This window comes from Trachemys scripta, chromosome 1, assembly GCF_013100865.1.
Source record: "Trachemys scripta elegans isolate TJP31775 chromosome 1, CAS_Tse_1.0, whole genome shotgun sequence".
In the NCBI taxonomy this organism is placed as follows: domain Eukaryota; kingdom Metazoa; phylum Chordata; order Testudines; family Emydidae; genus Trachemys; species Trachemys scripta.
In genome coordinates, this window is record NC_048298.1 from 87,658,595 (window position 1) to 87,673,775 (window position 15,181).

The following is a 15,181-nucleotide window of genomic DNA, read 5'->3' on the forward strand; positions in this document are numbered from 1 at the left end:
CCTCTCAGAGTTGGTAAGACAACTCCCACCTGTTTATGCTCTCTGTATGTGTGTATATATATCTCCTCAATATATGTTCCATTCTATATGCATCCGAAGAAGTGGGCTGTAGTCCACGAAAGCTTATGCTCTAATCACCTAGTCTCTAAGGTGCCACAAGTACTCCTGTTCTTCTTTTTGCGGATACAGACTAACACGGCTGCTACTCTGAAACCAGAAAATCTTTGTTTCTACTGGCTCCAGGGCTGGCTCCAGGCACCAGCAAAGGAAGTAGATGCCTGGGGCAGCCAATAGAAAGGGGCGGCGGGTCCTTCACTCTTCCTCTTCGGAGACAGTTCAGCAGCAGCTCAATCAGGTTTTACTTTTTTTTTTCCCCCTCTCCTTCGCCACTTGGGGCGGCAAAAAAGCTGGAGCCGGCCCTGACTGGATCCAGAAGAAACAGCTAGACACTTAAGAACATGTTCTCCTAAAGTAAAAGTGCCCAGGGTTCTATTTCTGTTACAGATGGAGGCTAAGCCAGCTCTGCAGTTAGTTTCTCCTCCTCCATTTTCCCCTCAACTTCTAGTGGGGTTTTATTTTATATTTTATAGAGGTGCTCTAAGGTCCCAATCAAGATTAGAGACAGGTTAAGTGGACATGACATCAGCCCTGAAGATCTTGTCCTTTAAGGAGAGGAGCAACATACAGAAGTGAGCAGGGGAATATAATGTTTATAATTTACTTGTTTTGCCTTATTTAAATGATCATCAATTTATGCCCCGCTGCCTCTTCTTGGAGGAGCTGTGATAAAAGTGGGCAGTTGAGAAGGGCTTTGGGGGAGGCAGTGGTAATGGTTTTAGATTAGTTTTGGGGATGGGTTTTCCAACTCTGGGAGGAGTGGAGAAATGGGTAAGCCAGGCTAGAATCACTGGTGGAGAGAGAATTAAACAATGAGAAGTAGTTAAAGGCAGAGTTTTAAAGACCCTCACAGGTTTCTCGATATTATAATACTAAGTTCCTTCGGAAAGCATTTAAGATCTACTGATGAAGAGTGCTTTACAAAAGAGGTAGGTATTATTACTATGAGATCCACTTCTGAGCTAACTCCTTAGTGTCTCCTCCTTGAGTTGCCTCATCCTCCCTCCCTATTAGTTGGTACAGTATGATCTATACACTTAGGGCCCAGTTGGGCTCCCAGTGACATGAATATCTCTGCATACACTTCCTGGGGAGCAGTGCTAGGTCTTCAATGTGCTGTTTGCCACCTGTTCTATATCTGAGTTTAATTTAACACCAGCTTCTCTCCAAAAGCCTCCCTTGTGAGATATTACCACTGATCACAGCAATAAGCCACCATGGGGGCACCCTAGCAGGTTATTGCACTAGCCTTAGGTGTCTGTGTGTGTGACCTAAACCTGAGAAATGCACTGCCACCCTTCTCTCATAAACATCTGGGGGTGGCTTATTGCTATTAGTGTAGGGCCCAATAGTGTTATTTAACTTAAACGACCCCGACTTTGTGTCTGCCTTGCCGTGTTTAGTGCCTCCTCCCCCTATGAAAGAGATCCTGTAGAAGGCTAAGAAAAGAGAGAGAAAACCTTTTTCCCTACTATTCTGAAAATATTATTTATATTACGGTAGTACCTAGAGTAAATTTGATAGTTCATTGCCATAATGCTCTAGGATGCATGCAATCCCGACTGGACAAGAGCTGTGTGCTTATTTTTCTTGTTAAAGGCAGACTCCAGAAAGCAGCTCTCCTACTCAGCCATTTTAGAATCTTTGGTCATTTCACATAGGCACCTGCTCTTTTAGAATCAGGCTTCTCCCACTATTATTCCAGCCCACTCATGCGGTGCCAGGGTGAATTGGGAGTTGGATTGAGAGGAGGAGCAAGCGAGCAGCAGGTGGGAGTGAAACACACTCAACAGGAATTGAGAAATGTTATACAATGTGTCTTTCCACCATGAGAGCTCCACTACAAGTATTTCTCTCCCTCTCTTTCATTTCTGAGCAGGGTAACAAAGGTTACAGCATAGGGCACACATTAGTGACCCCTTCAGAGCCTGTGCACACAAGTCCACAGATACAAGGTTTGAAAGACCCAGTGAGCAGGAGTCTCCAAGAAAGGGGGGAGAATCCTGCAGAAAGGGAAGAAAGCCTGAGCCTGGGGACAAAGGATAAGAAAATCCACCTTTAACAGGAGGGATGGTGGCAGCCCCTTGCATGGGCTGGGGAGTGGAGGCTTCCCATGGGGTAGATGATCAGAAGAAGCATGAATACTGCACTGGGGGTTCTCTCTGCCAGCCTAGAGACTCTTCCTCCCTGAGCATCCAGCAGTGCTAGCCAGTTGTGAAGGGCTCCTTGACTCAGCTTCTTCTGGATTCCGTAACTTTTTGTGACTTCTGCAATAGCAGGTGCTCACAGCCCCTGGGCCAGCAGCAGCAGTTTGGGTGTGTGGGAGGGGGGTAGGGGGTTGGGAGGTGTGGGGGGCACTTACCTCAGGGTCGGAGGCTCCCTGGCTCCCACTGGCATGGCCCTGCAGCTCCTAAGCAGAGGGACCAGGGGGCTCTGCGCGCTGCCCCTGCCTGCAGGCCCTGCCCCCACAGCTCCCATTGGCTGCGGTTCCCGACCAAGGGGAGCTGTGCAGCTGGCACTTGTGGTGGGAGCAGCGCATGGAGCCCCCTGGCCCCTCCGCTGCCTAGGAGATGCAGGGACACGTGGAGCCGGGTAGGGAGCCTGTGAGCCCCGCCAACCTACCCCCCCCACCACTATCAGGGGACCCGGGCTGTGTGCCGCTGCCCGCCCGCCCCCCACCCCAGCACCAGCGGGGGGTCCTAGGCCACCTTCCCCAGCACCCACGGCGCCCCCAGACCGCCTTCCCTCCCAGAGGCCCCCAGGCCCAAGTTTTAGTTAGGGGTATATAGTAAAAGTTATGGACAGATCACAGGCTGTGAATTTTTGTTTACTCCCAGAGACCTGTCCATGACTTTTACTAAAAATACCCGTGACTAAAACGTAGCCTTAGTTATGAGGGAGCAGCAAGCAAGAGAGAACCTGTGTCCATGCACTTTTCGGTAGGTGAACACACACCTGCCATAGGTTAGGTGAAGGAACCCGTGGAAGGGGAATGGGACTTGCTCATGGAAGTGGCACTACCGCCCTGTCAAAAGCTGAGCAGGGGTCTAGCTTTGTTTGTGTTTGGCTGTGTGTCACGGAGCAGTTATACACCAAGCTTATTTAATTCCTATCAGTATTAAATCCTTAACTCTACCTTCCACACATGGAAAGGGTTTTTATTCACACCTGCCCTCCAGTGCACCACCCACCCTGGGCATGGGCACATGGAAAGGGGCGGACGGTAGGTATTGGCTATGCTTGTGCATCACTCACATGATCATTAGGACACTGGCCTGGATTTTGTTCAAGAAGCTCACACACTGCTCCAGAGTCAGGGAGTCTTGATTGTGCTGCAGATGCAAAGACAAATGGAGATACAGACATCCACAGAAATTCCAGGGGGGAGGGGTTGGGGGGCAATGCATTCACTGTTTGGCCTGGAATCTGGTATTTGACACAACATCCTATTGGCTATGCTGGGGCCTGGGTAGGACTTATCAGTGCAGCAGGGTTTTGCAATGTAGGTCTACACTGCAATTACAGGGGTGATTGCAGAGCACATACAGACATGCACACTAGCTTTAATCTAGCTAGCATGGCTAAAAATGCAGTGAAGATGTGGCGACACAGTGGCACAGGCTGTACAAGCCTGTCTGGACCCTAGGTATGTACTCGCACCCTAGCCCATGCTGGGGTCCATGCTGCCGTCTCTCACTGCTGTTTTTTTGCTGCGCTAGCTGGATTAAAGCTAGCCTAGCTATCTCTATCCAAGTTGCAGGCCCACCGTGATAAGTGAAAAACCCTTGTGATCTTGTTAGGGCAACAAGGTGTCTGGACTATGAAACAAGGCACCTCTTTCTACCAACTAGGGTTTCAAAATTGCAATAACACCAGTACATCAAAGCCAAGTGCTGTAATACGTTCAAGAATGAGAACGGTCTCAGTTCTCAGCATGTCTAGTGAGTGTCTGACACACAAGGCTACCTAGGCCCCAGAGCGACTCAGAAATCGTGTGACTAAAGTTACCCCATTCACACAAAGTTGTTAGTGGAGAAAGTTTTTAGAAAGCCTTTCCTAAAAGAAGGCTGACTGAATCTCTTGCTTTGGTCCCTACCTTAGGACAGACAAAATGAGGACTGAGGGAAAGTCTACACTTAAAATGCTGCGTCAGCGCTTTGATGAAGACACTCTACGCTGACGGCAGAAAGCTCTCATCGGTTTAGTTAATCCATCTCCTGAGAGGCAGGAGCTACGTCAGCGGGAGAAGCAGCACTGTCTATGCGGGGGGTTAGCTCAGTATAACTGCGTTGCTCAGGGATGTGGAGTTTTCACACCCCTGAGTGACGTAGTTACTCCGATGTAGGTCTGTAGTGTAGGGCAGACCTGACTTGTTGAAAGGTAGGACAGTCAGACAAGGTGTAGGATATCTGATCACCCCAACTCCTGCCCCCACTCTTCTTCCAAGGCAACCCCACAGAAGGGAAAACAAGCTGAAAAGCTGCCCCTAAGCATCCTCCCACTCTCCCAGGACTTAGGATAGGGAGGGAGAGGACTTGTTCAGGATGATCTGAAAGGGTCCAACTTGCTCTGCTTATGAAATCCCATTAACTGCAGTGGGGTTTCAAAGCTGTATGGCACATTCAACCTATTAGAGTGTAAAACAGTCTCCCAGAGGAAGCTCTGCCATTTATATAACTTAAGACTGGGGGGGAAAGCACTGAACAAGCCTGGGGCAGGGGCGCTGGAGCAATTTGTATAGTGGAGGAGCTGAGAGCCATTGAACCAAACTGTAAACCCTGGAAACCGCACCCCTAGTTCCAGCACCTATGGCCTGGGCTTTAGGGTGGTGGGAAATGGAACCCAGATGTGATGTGACCTAAAACGGGAAGGTTTCTTCCCTCTCAGCAAAGGGCCCTGTCACAGTAAGGGGCAGGGAAGAACGTCAGTACTCACCGTAAGGGCTCTCATGTCTCTGTTATACACCAGGCCTGGAAAGAAAGGAGAAAGAGTTATTTACACCCTACAGGGTGGGAATTCACACTGGGGTTCCAGCTCCCCCTCTGCTTTTTAGCTACCCCAGGGTCATCTTGGGGGAAGGGGAGGAATGATGGATTGGGGATTTCTTCTTTTTACTCAAGTGTTAAATGAATTAAGCCCCTTGGCCTGAGGGGAAAGGTGGGCTTGGACCTCAGATGTCAGGTACAGGAAGCTCCACCCAGGGCCGGTGCAAGGAACTTTCGTGCCCTAGGTGAAACTTCCACCTTGCGTGCCCCCACAGCCCTGCGGCAGCTCCCCCCACCCCCCCGCAGCAGCTCCCCTCCCGCCCCCCCGCGGCAGCTCCCCCGCCCCCTCGGCCCGGGGAGCCATGTGGCAGCTCCCCACCCCAGCTCACCTCTGCTATGCCCCCTCCTCAAGCATGCTATTGCTGCTCCACTTCTCCCGCCTCCCAGGCTTGCGGCGCCAATCAGCTGTTTGGTGCCGCAAGCCTGGGAGGGGAGGAGAATTAGAGCAGGGGTGGCGTGCTCGGGGAGGAGGCGGAGCAGAGGTGAGCTGGGGTGGGGAGCTGCCGCACGGTTCCCCGAACCGGGGGGGTGGGGAGCTGCCGCGGGGTGGGGGAATTGGGAGCACCGCTTTTTGGCGCCCCCAAATCTTGGCACCCTAGGCAACCGCCTAGTTCGCCTTAATGGTAGCACCGGCCCTGGCTCCACCCTCCAAATGTAGTCACTCATTCAGATCTCAGGGGCTCTTCACACCCAGGCTGCCCCAGGCCTTGGGCCTAGGCCAGGGAGCAGGTGGCACTCCCCATGCCTTTAAGCCCAAAGTCAGCATGGCTCTGTAGCCAGCTGGCCATCACTGCCCCGAGCAGCTGAGGCACCTCACCTCCCGGCACCTCAGTCGCTCCTCGCTGTAGTAAGATCCTCCCACTCTCCTCTGTCAGGTGGCTGTTGGCTTGTAATAGCCTGGGGAAGACACAGCATGTGGTTTTGGAGAAGTGGGGGGTGGAAGGCATCAACAGAGAAGATGATAGAGAGAGAGGGTGGGAGGGAGAAGACCTAACTAGTTCAGTTCTTGTACATTAGCCAACATATTCCAGCCCCACAGGAGGCAGGGGGCTGGCAATGGGGAACAAGCCCCTGCTCAGATTCTGGAAGAAAATGAATTGCTGATTCTGAAGGGAGGGGAAAGGACGAAGGGGTTAGCTGCACCTCATGGTTCTTGCCCCCACTAATTCTGTCCAGGAGAACACCCACCTACTGCAAGAGCTCTGCGAGGGCAGAGGTGGCACCATCTCCCACAGAGACCAAAGATGGGGGGTACACGCACCTCTGCAGCGCTTCTTGGGGGCTGCGTATTTTAGGGGGCTGGTGCTTGTTCTCCTCCAGACTCAGGAGACGTTCAATCACCTTCCTCTTAGAGTTCAGCCATGCGTCACCTTTCTAGAAATCAGAGATGCGAGCAACAGAAGTGATTGTATGTTTCTATAGCACCTTTCACCCTCAAGGATCTCAAAGCACTTTACCAACTACGTACAGCTCATCTGAACAACAACCATGGATGCTGGGGTGGGGTGAATGGCAGCACTACACAGTAGTGGAGGTGGTAATCAGGGGAGGACAAAGTATTGCCAAAGGACACTTCTACTCTTACAAACAAAATACTACAAGTTCTTTAATATCTCACCTCTGACTTGGATGGCCCATCTCTAGAGGGAAGAGGGGAGTTCAGCTTCCTTTGCCTACCTAATCCCGGGCCTTTGTCCTGACCCTGCCAACAAGACAGCCAATTAGTGGTGATGGTCATTGGTGTGGGGTGTACGCCTGTCCCACTAGGAACTGGAATGAGATCCACCAAATCCTTTCTGAGGACTATTTTGGTGACTTACATGAAAGGAATGGCCCTAAGGTGACATTGTCAAAGGGCCTCAGAATAGTCCTCATCTGTACAACTTTGTGCATGTATAGACAAGTGGAGAATTTACACCTTCAGATCACCCATTTGTGATTAACCTGCACTTCACTGTTGTGTCCAAACGGGTTTGGAACAAGCAAGTTCTGCCCTGGCACAAGTGACTGTGAAATTTGAGCATGCAAGTGATTGTGTTTGCAGAGGCTTGGTCTTCGCTTAAAAATGATGTTGGCAAAGCTACGTCAGTCGGGGTGTGAAAAAGACCACACCCCTGATTAGCATAGCTATGCCAACAAACCTCCCAGTGTGGATGCAACTATGTCGATGGAAGAGGGCTTCTCTCAACATAGCTAATGTTGTCAGAGAACTGGTGTTCCTACTTGGAAAGAAAAACTCCCGTTGGTGTACGCTACGCCTACACTAAGTGGCTGTGCTGACATAGGCTCTGTACTATAGACATACCCAGAGAAAGGCTATGTTTCAAAAGTGTTGCCAACTCTCACAGTTTTGTCAAGAGTCTCGTGATAATTCTTGCTTTCCTTAAAGCCCCAGCTCCTGGAGCCAAGTGGCTATGTGAAGATTTCAGTCTTTGTTCTTAAAGAAAAAATAAGTTTCTAGCTCTTGTGGCTGTGGAGAAAGCTTCAAAATGTGACCCCCAGTGCAGCCAAAAAGCTCAGAAATTAAATTAAATTAATGGAGATATCCCATCTCCTAGAACTGGAAGGGACCTTGAAAGGTCATCGAGTCCAGCCCCCTGCCTTCACTAGCAGGACCAAGTACTGATTTTGCCCCAGATCCCCAAGTGGCCCCCTCAAGGATTGAACTCACAACCCTGGGTTTAGCAGGCCAATGCTCAAACCACTGAGCTATCCCTCCCCCCCAGAAGGCGAATAAAAAACACCAAATCTATTATTTTACATCATCTCATGATTCTAAAGCCAACCTCATGATTTTTGGTGACTCATGATTTTTGAACATTTGGGGTTGGCAATACTTTATCTGTGATAAGATTGGAACCACTGAACTAGAAATGAAAGTCTTCATGCCCCATCATCAGTTCCCTGAGTCATCCAGCCCTGGGATAGTCTGCTACTGTGTTTGTCCAGTGCCTAGCACAATGGGGCCCCATTTCTGGTTGGCCCTTAGGTACTACCCTAAGGAACATGATTACGAATAATAAACAAGGGCATTGTTTCTTCACTATGAACTCCTAAAGCCCCAGGCGGCTCCAGACATTTATTGCTCATTTAGATCTGTTCTGACCAGCACTGTGCCTGGGGAAGAGACGGGAACTGTTCTAGTTATCTTACATCTCTCAACCTCTTGTTCCTTTACCTGCTGCAATTGGAAATGAGCCCATGCCCTCCAGAAGGGAAGACCACTGAGAAACCTGCTCCCCTAGTGGCAGTACAAGGAATGAGCCTTCCAAGGGGTTTTTCTTTACCCTGTCACCTCTCTCTTCTGTGTCTGCCAAAGGGAAAAATCTAACCTGAGGAGCTGGGAAGAAGCCATAAGATTCCACCAGGATCAGCTTATCTACCATCTCAGGGAAAATGCAGGAGAACTGGAAAGAGACAGAAATATTGTGAGAGGGAGGAACAGAGAAGGGTCATGTTCTTAGCTGGCCCAGAACGTACACAATTCTCTTAAGCGTCCTGTATCAGGAGGGGCTTCCTCTCATCTTAGACACAAATTTGTTTCTGTCCCATGCAGGCTGCCCCTTAATTCCCCCAACCTATAGGGGCCATCCCCCTTCCATCTGGGTCAACCGCATGAATAAAGGCTGCTGTACTCACCATTCCTGCGACACTCCCACCTGTGAGAGAGAGGAGGACACTTGGCTTATATACAGTGAACACAGTACAGGGCAACACCCTTCCCCAGAGTGACAGCTACCAGGAGGATGCTGGGGAGTATTGGTGGGGTGGTCTAGAAGCGCTCACTTGACAAGGAGGCAACAATCTCACCTGAGGTTTGAATCCCAAGCCACAGGTCAGTGCGTCTCCCAGCAGGGGGCACTGTAGGAAATAGGGCAGGGATACTGGCTGTGGGGGAGCTCCCTTCAGACACCACACCCAGTCTGCCTCAGCAGGAAGCCCGGGCTAGTGGGGAGCTGTCAGCAAAAATGGTACAGTGCTTTGGGAACAGGGAGATGTGGTCACAGATGGGATAGATCAGATCTGGGGCATCAAACCCACCAGGGAGAGGAACATTTTTAATTATGGTCCATGGCCCAAGAGATAAGTTTAGGGGTACTTGATCCCCTCAATTCACAGCATTTCTCCCACCGATGGCAATCAAGGATAGAATATGGACAGTATGCAATAACAGTGAGGATAACAGGAAGTCCTGCTAGTTACATTCAGTTTCACTCAGGGGGAGAATACTGTCACCTTTAGGCCTCCATGCTTTCCTCTGTGTTCCTTCCCTTTCCTGTTCTCCTTTCTCCCTCCCTTCCTACCTCCCCTTCTTTCTCCAGAGCAAAAGCGAGAAGGAGGGAGGACAGGGAGCCATTCCTTTCCTGCAGCATGTCTCAATTCCCCCATGGACTTCATACCCACCCCATTTCCCATCTCATCTGACAAAGTAATGAACATCTAAAGAGTTCGTGATATGTAAAGTGTCATCCTTAGGATTTAAAGTTAATGTCCTGACGAGATCAGTAAGAGGGTTCTGGGAGGTTACATCTTACAGAGCCATTGTTTCAGGCTCTCTGCCAACTCAGGAAGATAGCACTGCGTTGATTGAAACCCACTTTGCATTTGGACTGTTTTTCTTGTACTCAAGAGGCCGAGACATTTAGTTCTTTTTAAAGGAGTGCTTAGATGATTGTGTGTAATTCGAATGGGGTGTGGGCCACATAATTGCATCAAGTGGGTGGGGTACTTGGCAGTTTAAGAGAACATACTGCAGTCTATTCTCTCCCAAAAGAAAATGATGCAAGTTAATCATTCACCAATGTTTGCTGGCGTCAAACTGCCATTGGGACAAGTGTCACTTACCCAAACTGTGGCCCATTAGAGTAAATCGACTCCACTTCAAGGCTAAAAAGCAACAGATAAAACACTGGATTAAATACACAGCAGTGATGTGTTGCCACTCATCCCTTCCCTACACACAGGGACCTAAAGAGCCTTCACTGATGTTTTGCTTCCTAGTCAGGAAATAGGATGGATTAGTAGGCCAGATTTACAGGGACCAACCTCCTCCTGCCTCAGCTTCTCACTGCCTGTGAGCTGGTACCAGGCAGTTCCCTCTGGCTCATAGATCTCACCTGCCACAGCTGTTCCCATTCAGGGCAAGTCCTTGGGCCCATCAGTCAGACAAAGGAGCCTGGCTGCATTCTGCACTGTAGGAAAGACGAGCCTCTGAATGCTCTGCTGTGGAGCATTCATAGGGAACGACAGGCATTCATAGGGAATTCATAGGGCAGACGGAGACATGGTCCTGGGGAAGGACTGTTATTACTCTTAGTGAAAACGCGTGGCATAATGCAGCATGCCAGGCTCCTAAATCACATGATGCATTTTCATAACAGCCCTTTAGGTTTGTGGAAATCAGCCTGGAAGTTACAGCCCCGTTCATCCTGCTCCTATAAATGTGCCCTGGCATCTTCAAGACAGGGTTTGCACTGCAGCACTTCAAAAGAAAGGGGAGTGTGTTCCTTCGGCTCTGGGGAGATGGATGGTGGTACTGAGCAGCAGACAGCTGCTTTTCCAGTTTCACTACCAGGCAGGAAATCAGACCAGGTGGTGTGGAGGATTTGCAGAGTCCTGGTCACGTCTGCTTTTGTTTATGGCTGACCCTGTTGTCAAACACAAAAACTAACTCCATGCACCCACTGGCGAGTCACAGAGAAAGGTTTGACAGGAAGAATTTAGAGACTCTTCTAACACTGGTCTGAGTGGGGGAGCAGAGCGCAGACCGTTGAAGTCTGGGGGCTGGTTGGTAAGAAGGAGCGAGCCTGGCAGCACACAGATCCATTGGACACATCAGCAGGTCAGTAACTGCTGCTCTTACGGGGTTTTATTTCTATCACATGGTTTCATGTTTCTCGCTCTGGAAAAAGTGTCAGAAACTGGGCTCTTCATCCAGGCTGTGGGTGCAGAGCGCTGTTCCTGGGTGCTGGTGGAGCTGCAGCTTTGGAGAAGGGACCTCTTGTGCTTGCACCTGGGTTCCTGAGGGGTCTGGCTCCTGCTGTGGTCAAGGCTCAGCTCCTGACTGGGGTCCCATGGTGCCTGGAGCCCAGGTAAGCAGCATTATCCCCCCTCTGCACCTAGCGCACTTTCTGGATGAAGGGCTCTTTGAAGGGGCTCAGTCTGGCTAAAGCCAAAGTCAAGGAGGAGTCTGGCCTAGAGGGCTATCCAGAGGATGGATCACGGTGAGGCCAGGAGGAAGCAGAGGATAACTGGTCATGGGGAAGGCAGGGGTGTGAGAGGAGTCCTGTCTGGCTGTGGAGTCAGGAACACAAAGCTCCCTGCCTTGCGAGTCCTCCCAGCCTACTCACCTGCTGTCACCCTGCGGATCTCACTCACGTAGTCCAGGAAGTGGTAAGGAAAGCCCGCGGGCCGGTGGGATGACAGGCCGTGGCCCCCAAAATCCATTGCCATGTAATAGTAATCTGAAAGAGAGGCAGGGGCGACAGTAAGTCACAGAGCAGCCTCTCTCCCCGCAGCAGCAAACCAGAGGCTCTACCATAACAGATCTGCCCCACCTTTAGGGAGCAATGGGATGAGTCTGTTGAAGGTGTTGGCATTGTCCAGCCAGCCATGCAAGCAGAGCACAGGACGGCCTTGCGGGGATCCCCAGGCCTTGGCTGCAATGTGGCCCCAAGGAACTGGGAACTTTAACTCCGAGACCATGCCTGAAATACAACATACATCAGCAAATTACCTCACCCGAACACTGCAGCCTCATTGCTCAGTTTGGGTGCTGTGAGAGTCATCACATAGTGCTCAGAACAGGTAGAGGGCTACACAGGTGCCAGCTGTGAGTCACCTAGCAAACTCCAGCCTGTGCTTATGTAGTAACTGTTTGCCACCCCCAACCCTGGGCCTGACCCACCTCCTCCTGGCCTCTCACTAGTCCTTGCCCATGTACAGCCTTGCAATCACGTCCCTCCTCTTCCTCCCACATCCCATCTCCCCCAGTTTCACCAGCTGTCTAGTGAGTCATGAGCTGGACCCAGGATCTTACCCCCTTTAATCACAGAGGTTATTTGTTGAGATGTTTTGGGGTTTCTTTCTGGTAAGTTCTGACCCCCAGAGACCTTTCCTTTGGGATTTCCCCACCCCTAGGTCACTAGCAGCTGCCCTCTCTGGTAGCTAGCACCATCAGCACGACTGACTGCACCTTCCAGGACAACATGCCAGTGATGCTCCTTAACTGCCAGGAAGGGGAGGGCTTTCACAATAAAGCAACAGAAGGAATTCCCCTCGCTCAATCCTCTCCTGGCTCCGCAGCACCTGCTAACCCAGCTGGCCACAGGCACAGAAGATCCAGAGTGGGACTCAAACCTGGATCTCAGCAGCAGATTCCCCTTGGTTAACAACACAGACACCAACCTGCCACTGGCAGAGAAGACCATTTCAGCAGCGAGGGCATCTCGTTTTCTATCTCCTGGAGCCTTAGAAGAAAAGCGGAACACAGTCTACTAGAAACAGTAAGCAAGGGGAGGCAGACCCTGACCTTTCTCCTTCAGCACTATAGTCACTCTGTAACTTGATGCCAGATTGCCAGAGTCTGGTCCACCTCTCTCATGGACCTTGTCACAGAAGACACTCCTCCTCTCACACAGTGTTTATTAGCATCTCCAAGGAAACAGCTCCCTATTCATCATCCACCAGGGGCTCCTCTACCATAGATCCTCCCTCCCCCCACATGGCAAAATTATCACACCCCTGGGCACAATGGAGGATGCTTGGCAATACCTGTATAGCTTGGCATGCCGATGAAGTCTCATCTAATTGAATTCAATCAGCTGCTTCTGCAGAATGGCAGGAGATGCTGCAGATCATGAGAGATGTCAGAGCTGCTGCATGAAAAAATCCCACAAATAGAATAACAGGGAGTAGCGCCTGTAAGGATCGAGGGGTATTGACAGAGCCAAGGCTGGTATTGGCCAGTCAAAGATAGGATATGGGACCAGATTACCTGACTCAGCATGGTAATCTCCATTAATTTCAGAGGTTCTATTACCTCTGCTCTCAGGATCCCACAATCATTGTTGCTCCCCCCATTGCTGCCACCTCATCCTGGCTCTATGCATGGGCTGGGAAGACAGAGGCTTTCTGCTCTTTCCACCCATTCAAGAGCATATCGGAGCAGAGGTTGCTCTTGCATGAGGAGCCCAGGACTTTTAGGCTTAGCTCAGGCCCCACACAAAAAAGTTATATTGGCATAGCTACACTGGTCAGGGGGTATGGAAAAACCGCAGCCCGACCAACATAGCTATATCGACAACACCCCCAGGACAGACGCAGCTACGCTGACAGAGGATGGCCTCTGTCAATGGAGCGAATGTCATCCAGGGAGGTGGTGTTCCTACAGTGATGGAAAAACTCTTTCTGTCGGTGTAGGCTGCGTCTGCGCTAGTAGGCTATGCCGACGTAGTTACATTGGCATAGTCTCCATAGTTTAGACATATCTTCAGTCTGAGAAGTCAGAGAATGGTTCAGCCCCACTTACCAGCAAAAAAAAAGTTCTATAATATTCTTGCGAGGAGAAGGAAAGCTTACTGATATAGGGTTACCGACACACTGTACCAGCAAAGCGCTTCTAGTGTGGGAGTAGCTATACTGGCAAGGCTGTTACCGGTATAATAAAATTACCCCTATGAGCAAAACGAGCTATACTGGGAAAGGCACAGCTTTGCTGGCATAGCTGCACCTACCCTAGGGATTTCGCCCAACCCAGCTATGTCAGATCACAACTCTTCACACCCCTGACTAACAGCTGTGCTGACAGAAGTCCCTAGTGTAGAACTGCCCCTAGAGTAAGACACTTAAGGCCGGAACTTTTGCTGGTATAAAGCAAATATGCCAGTTTACCCTCACTGTGGACATGGCCCTTAAGTTTCAAGAAGCCAGGCAGCTTGAGACAAGGGACACAGACTCTCTGCACTAGGGTGTTGGTCCAATTCCAGCCCCTGGTTGGATGTGTCCTTGACCAGGCTGTACTAGAAACTTTTGCCAGTCTAGCAATGTCAGTTAGAGGTGGGATTTTTTTCACAACATTTCTATTCCCCCAAAAGCCAGAATCAGTGATAGTGGCAGAAAGTGACTTTACCGGAGAGCTGATTTCATTAGTGCCATACACTCTCCTGGCAAAAGAACTCTCATCAATACTAAGCTAGGGCTGTGGGAGGAGGGTTTGCTGGCATAGCTATAGTAGCGGCAAACCTTTTCTAATGCAGATTAGGCCAAAGTCATCCTAACTTGCTTCACAAAAGCTCTTTGGTAGGTCTGGTCTGATTCCCAGCAGGACGAGTCCAAATACCAAAACTCAGCATCCTGCCCACCTGGCCCCTGCCTTTGCAGCCTCAGCAAACAGGCCAAGGACTGAGAGCACCAAGGAGAATGAACTGACCCCTTAGCTGTGGTCCCCCTGGGCTGAGGCACAGTGGGAAACACCATTGCTACCTACCCAGCCCGTACTTATCCCAGAAACTACAAGCCAGGATTTCGCTCTGACACCCTCCCCAGCACTAGCCTCACTCAGTCAGTACAAAGGGGAGATTTCTAAAAGGAGGAAGCTAGGTAAGAACCACACCAAGGGGAAAGGAGATCAAAAGGCAGGAGGGCACCTGTGCAGCGGCTGTTCACATACCTCCAGGAGTCCACACGGCTGCGTCTAGCCACAAGCAGCTGCACAGACTCAGCCCTGAGTCGGCTCAACGCAGAGAGCAGGAGGGGAGGACTCGGACAGCCACTTCCTAGTAGCTGCAGCCGGAACTACAGAGAAGGTCCTCCCCCTGTGGCTGCAACGCTTAAAGGGACCTAATACTGCCCCTTCTCCAGCTCTCCTCTGTAGCCTCATTCCTGTACACAACTTAAGGATGGTGGTGGGGTGGTGCCCTTTTAAAACTGTTATCCAGCAGTAGTGATGATAACCGTACCTTACACTTCTGTAGCACTGTCCGTGCTGAAGGGAGCCTGCTTATCTGTGCACTGCCTAG

The 15,181-nt window shown here is 50.5% G+C and overlaps 2 protein-coding genes across 7 annotated transcripts in view; one reads left to right on the plus strand and one right to left on the minus strand.

Moving 5' to 3' along the window:
* The window catches only part of RRP7A (ribosomal RNA processing 7 homolog A), a 15,816-nt gene extending 15,284 nt beyond the window's left edge, over positions 1-532 (plus strand). The window contains exon 4 of the mRNA XM_034783511.1: positions 505-532. Coding sequence (XP_034639402.1) covers positions 505-532 — 28 coding nt within the window. The remainder of the gene's footprint in view (positions 1-504) is intronic.
* Positions 533-2,929: 2,397 nt separating this feature from the next.
* Positions 2,930-14,974, minus strand: SERHL2 (serine hydrolase like 2). Of its 6 annotated transcripts, none has more exons than XM_034774906.1 (13): positions 14,833-14,970; positions 12,936-13,011; positions 12,570-12,631; positions 11,720-11,869; positions 11,513-11,626; positions 10,008-10,049; positions 8,802-8,821; positions 8,495-8,569; positions 6,781-6,864; positions 6,424-6,536; positions 5,980-6,059; positions 5,053-5,087; positions 2,932-3,449 (listed from the first exon to the last, which is right to left on the minus strand). In XM_034774906.1, the coding sequence occupies exons 2-13, from the start codon at positions 12,965-12,967 to the stop codon at positions 3,369-3,371; spliced, it is 888 nt and encodes a 295-aa protein (XP_034630797.1). In that variant the 5' UTR covers positions 12,968-13,011; positions 14,833-14,970; the 3' UTR covers positions 2,932-3,368. The 6 variants fall into 6 exon arrangements, with proteins under 6 accessions (XP_034630818.1, XP_034630811.1, XP_034630797.1 ...); XM_034774894.1 differs by having other exon boundaries at positions 12,936-13,039; XM_034774900.1 differs by having other exon boundaries at positions 12,936-13,036; positions 14,833-14,958.
* Positions 14,975-15,181: the final 207 nt, after the last annotated feature.

Bases quoted from the DNA above. Each gene is read 5' to 3' on its own strand.
- SERHL2 (XM_034774906.1), bottom strand. From the start codon at position 12,967: ATGAGACTTCATCGGCATGCCAAGCTATACAG. The intron at 11,870-12,569 runs GTTGGTGTCTGT...GTTGTATTTCAG, and splicing joins GTCTTCTCTGCCAGTGGCAG to GCATGGTCTCGGAGTTAAAG. The intron at 3,450-5,052 runs GTGAGTACTGAC...TTGCATCTGCAG, and splicing joins GAGACATGAGAGCCCTTACG to CACAATCAAGACTCCCTGAC.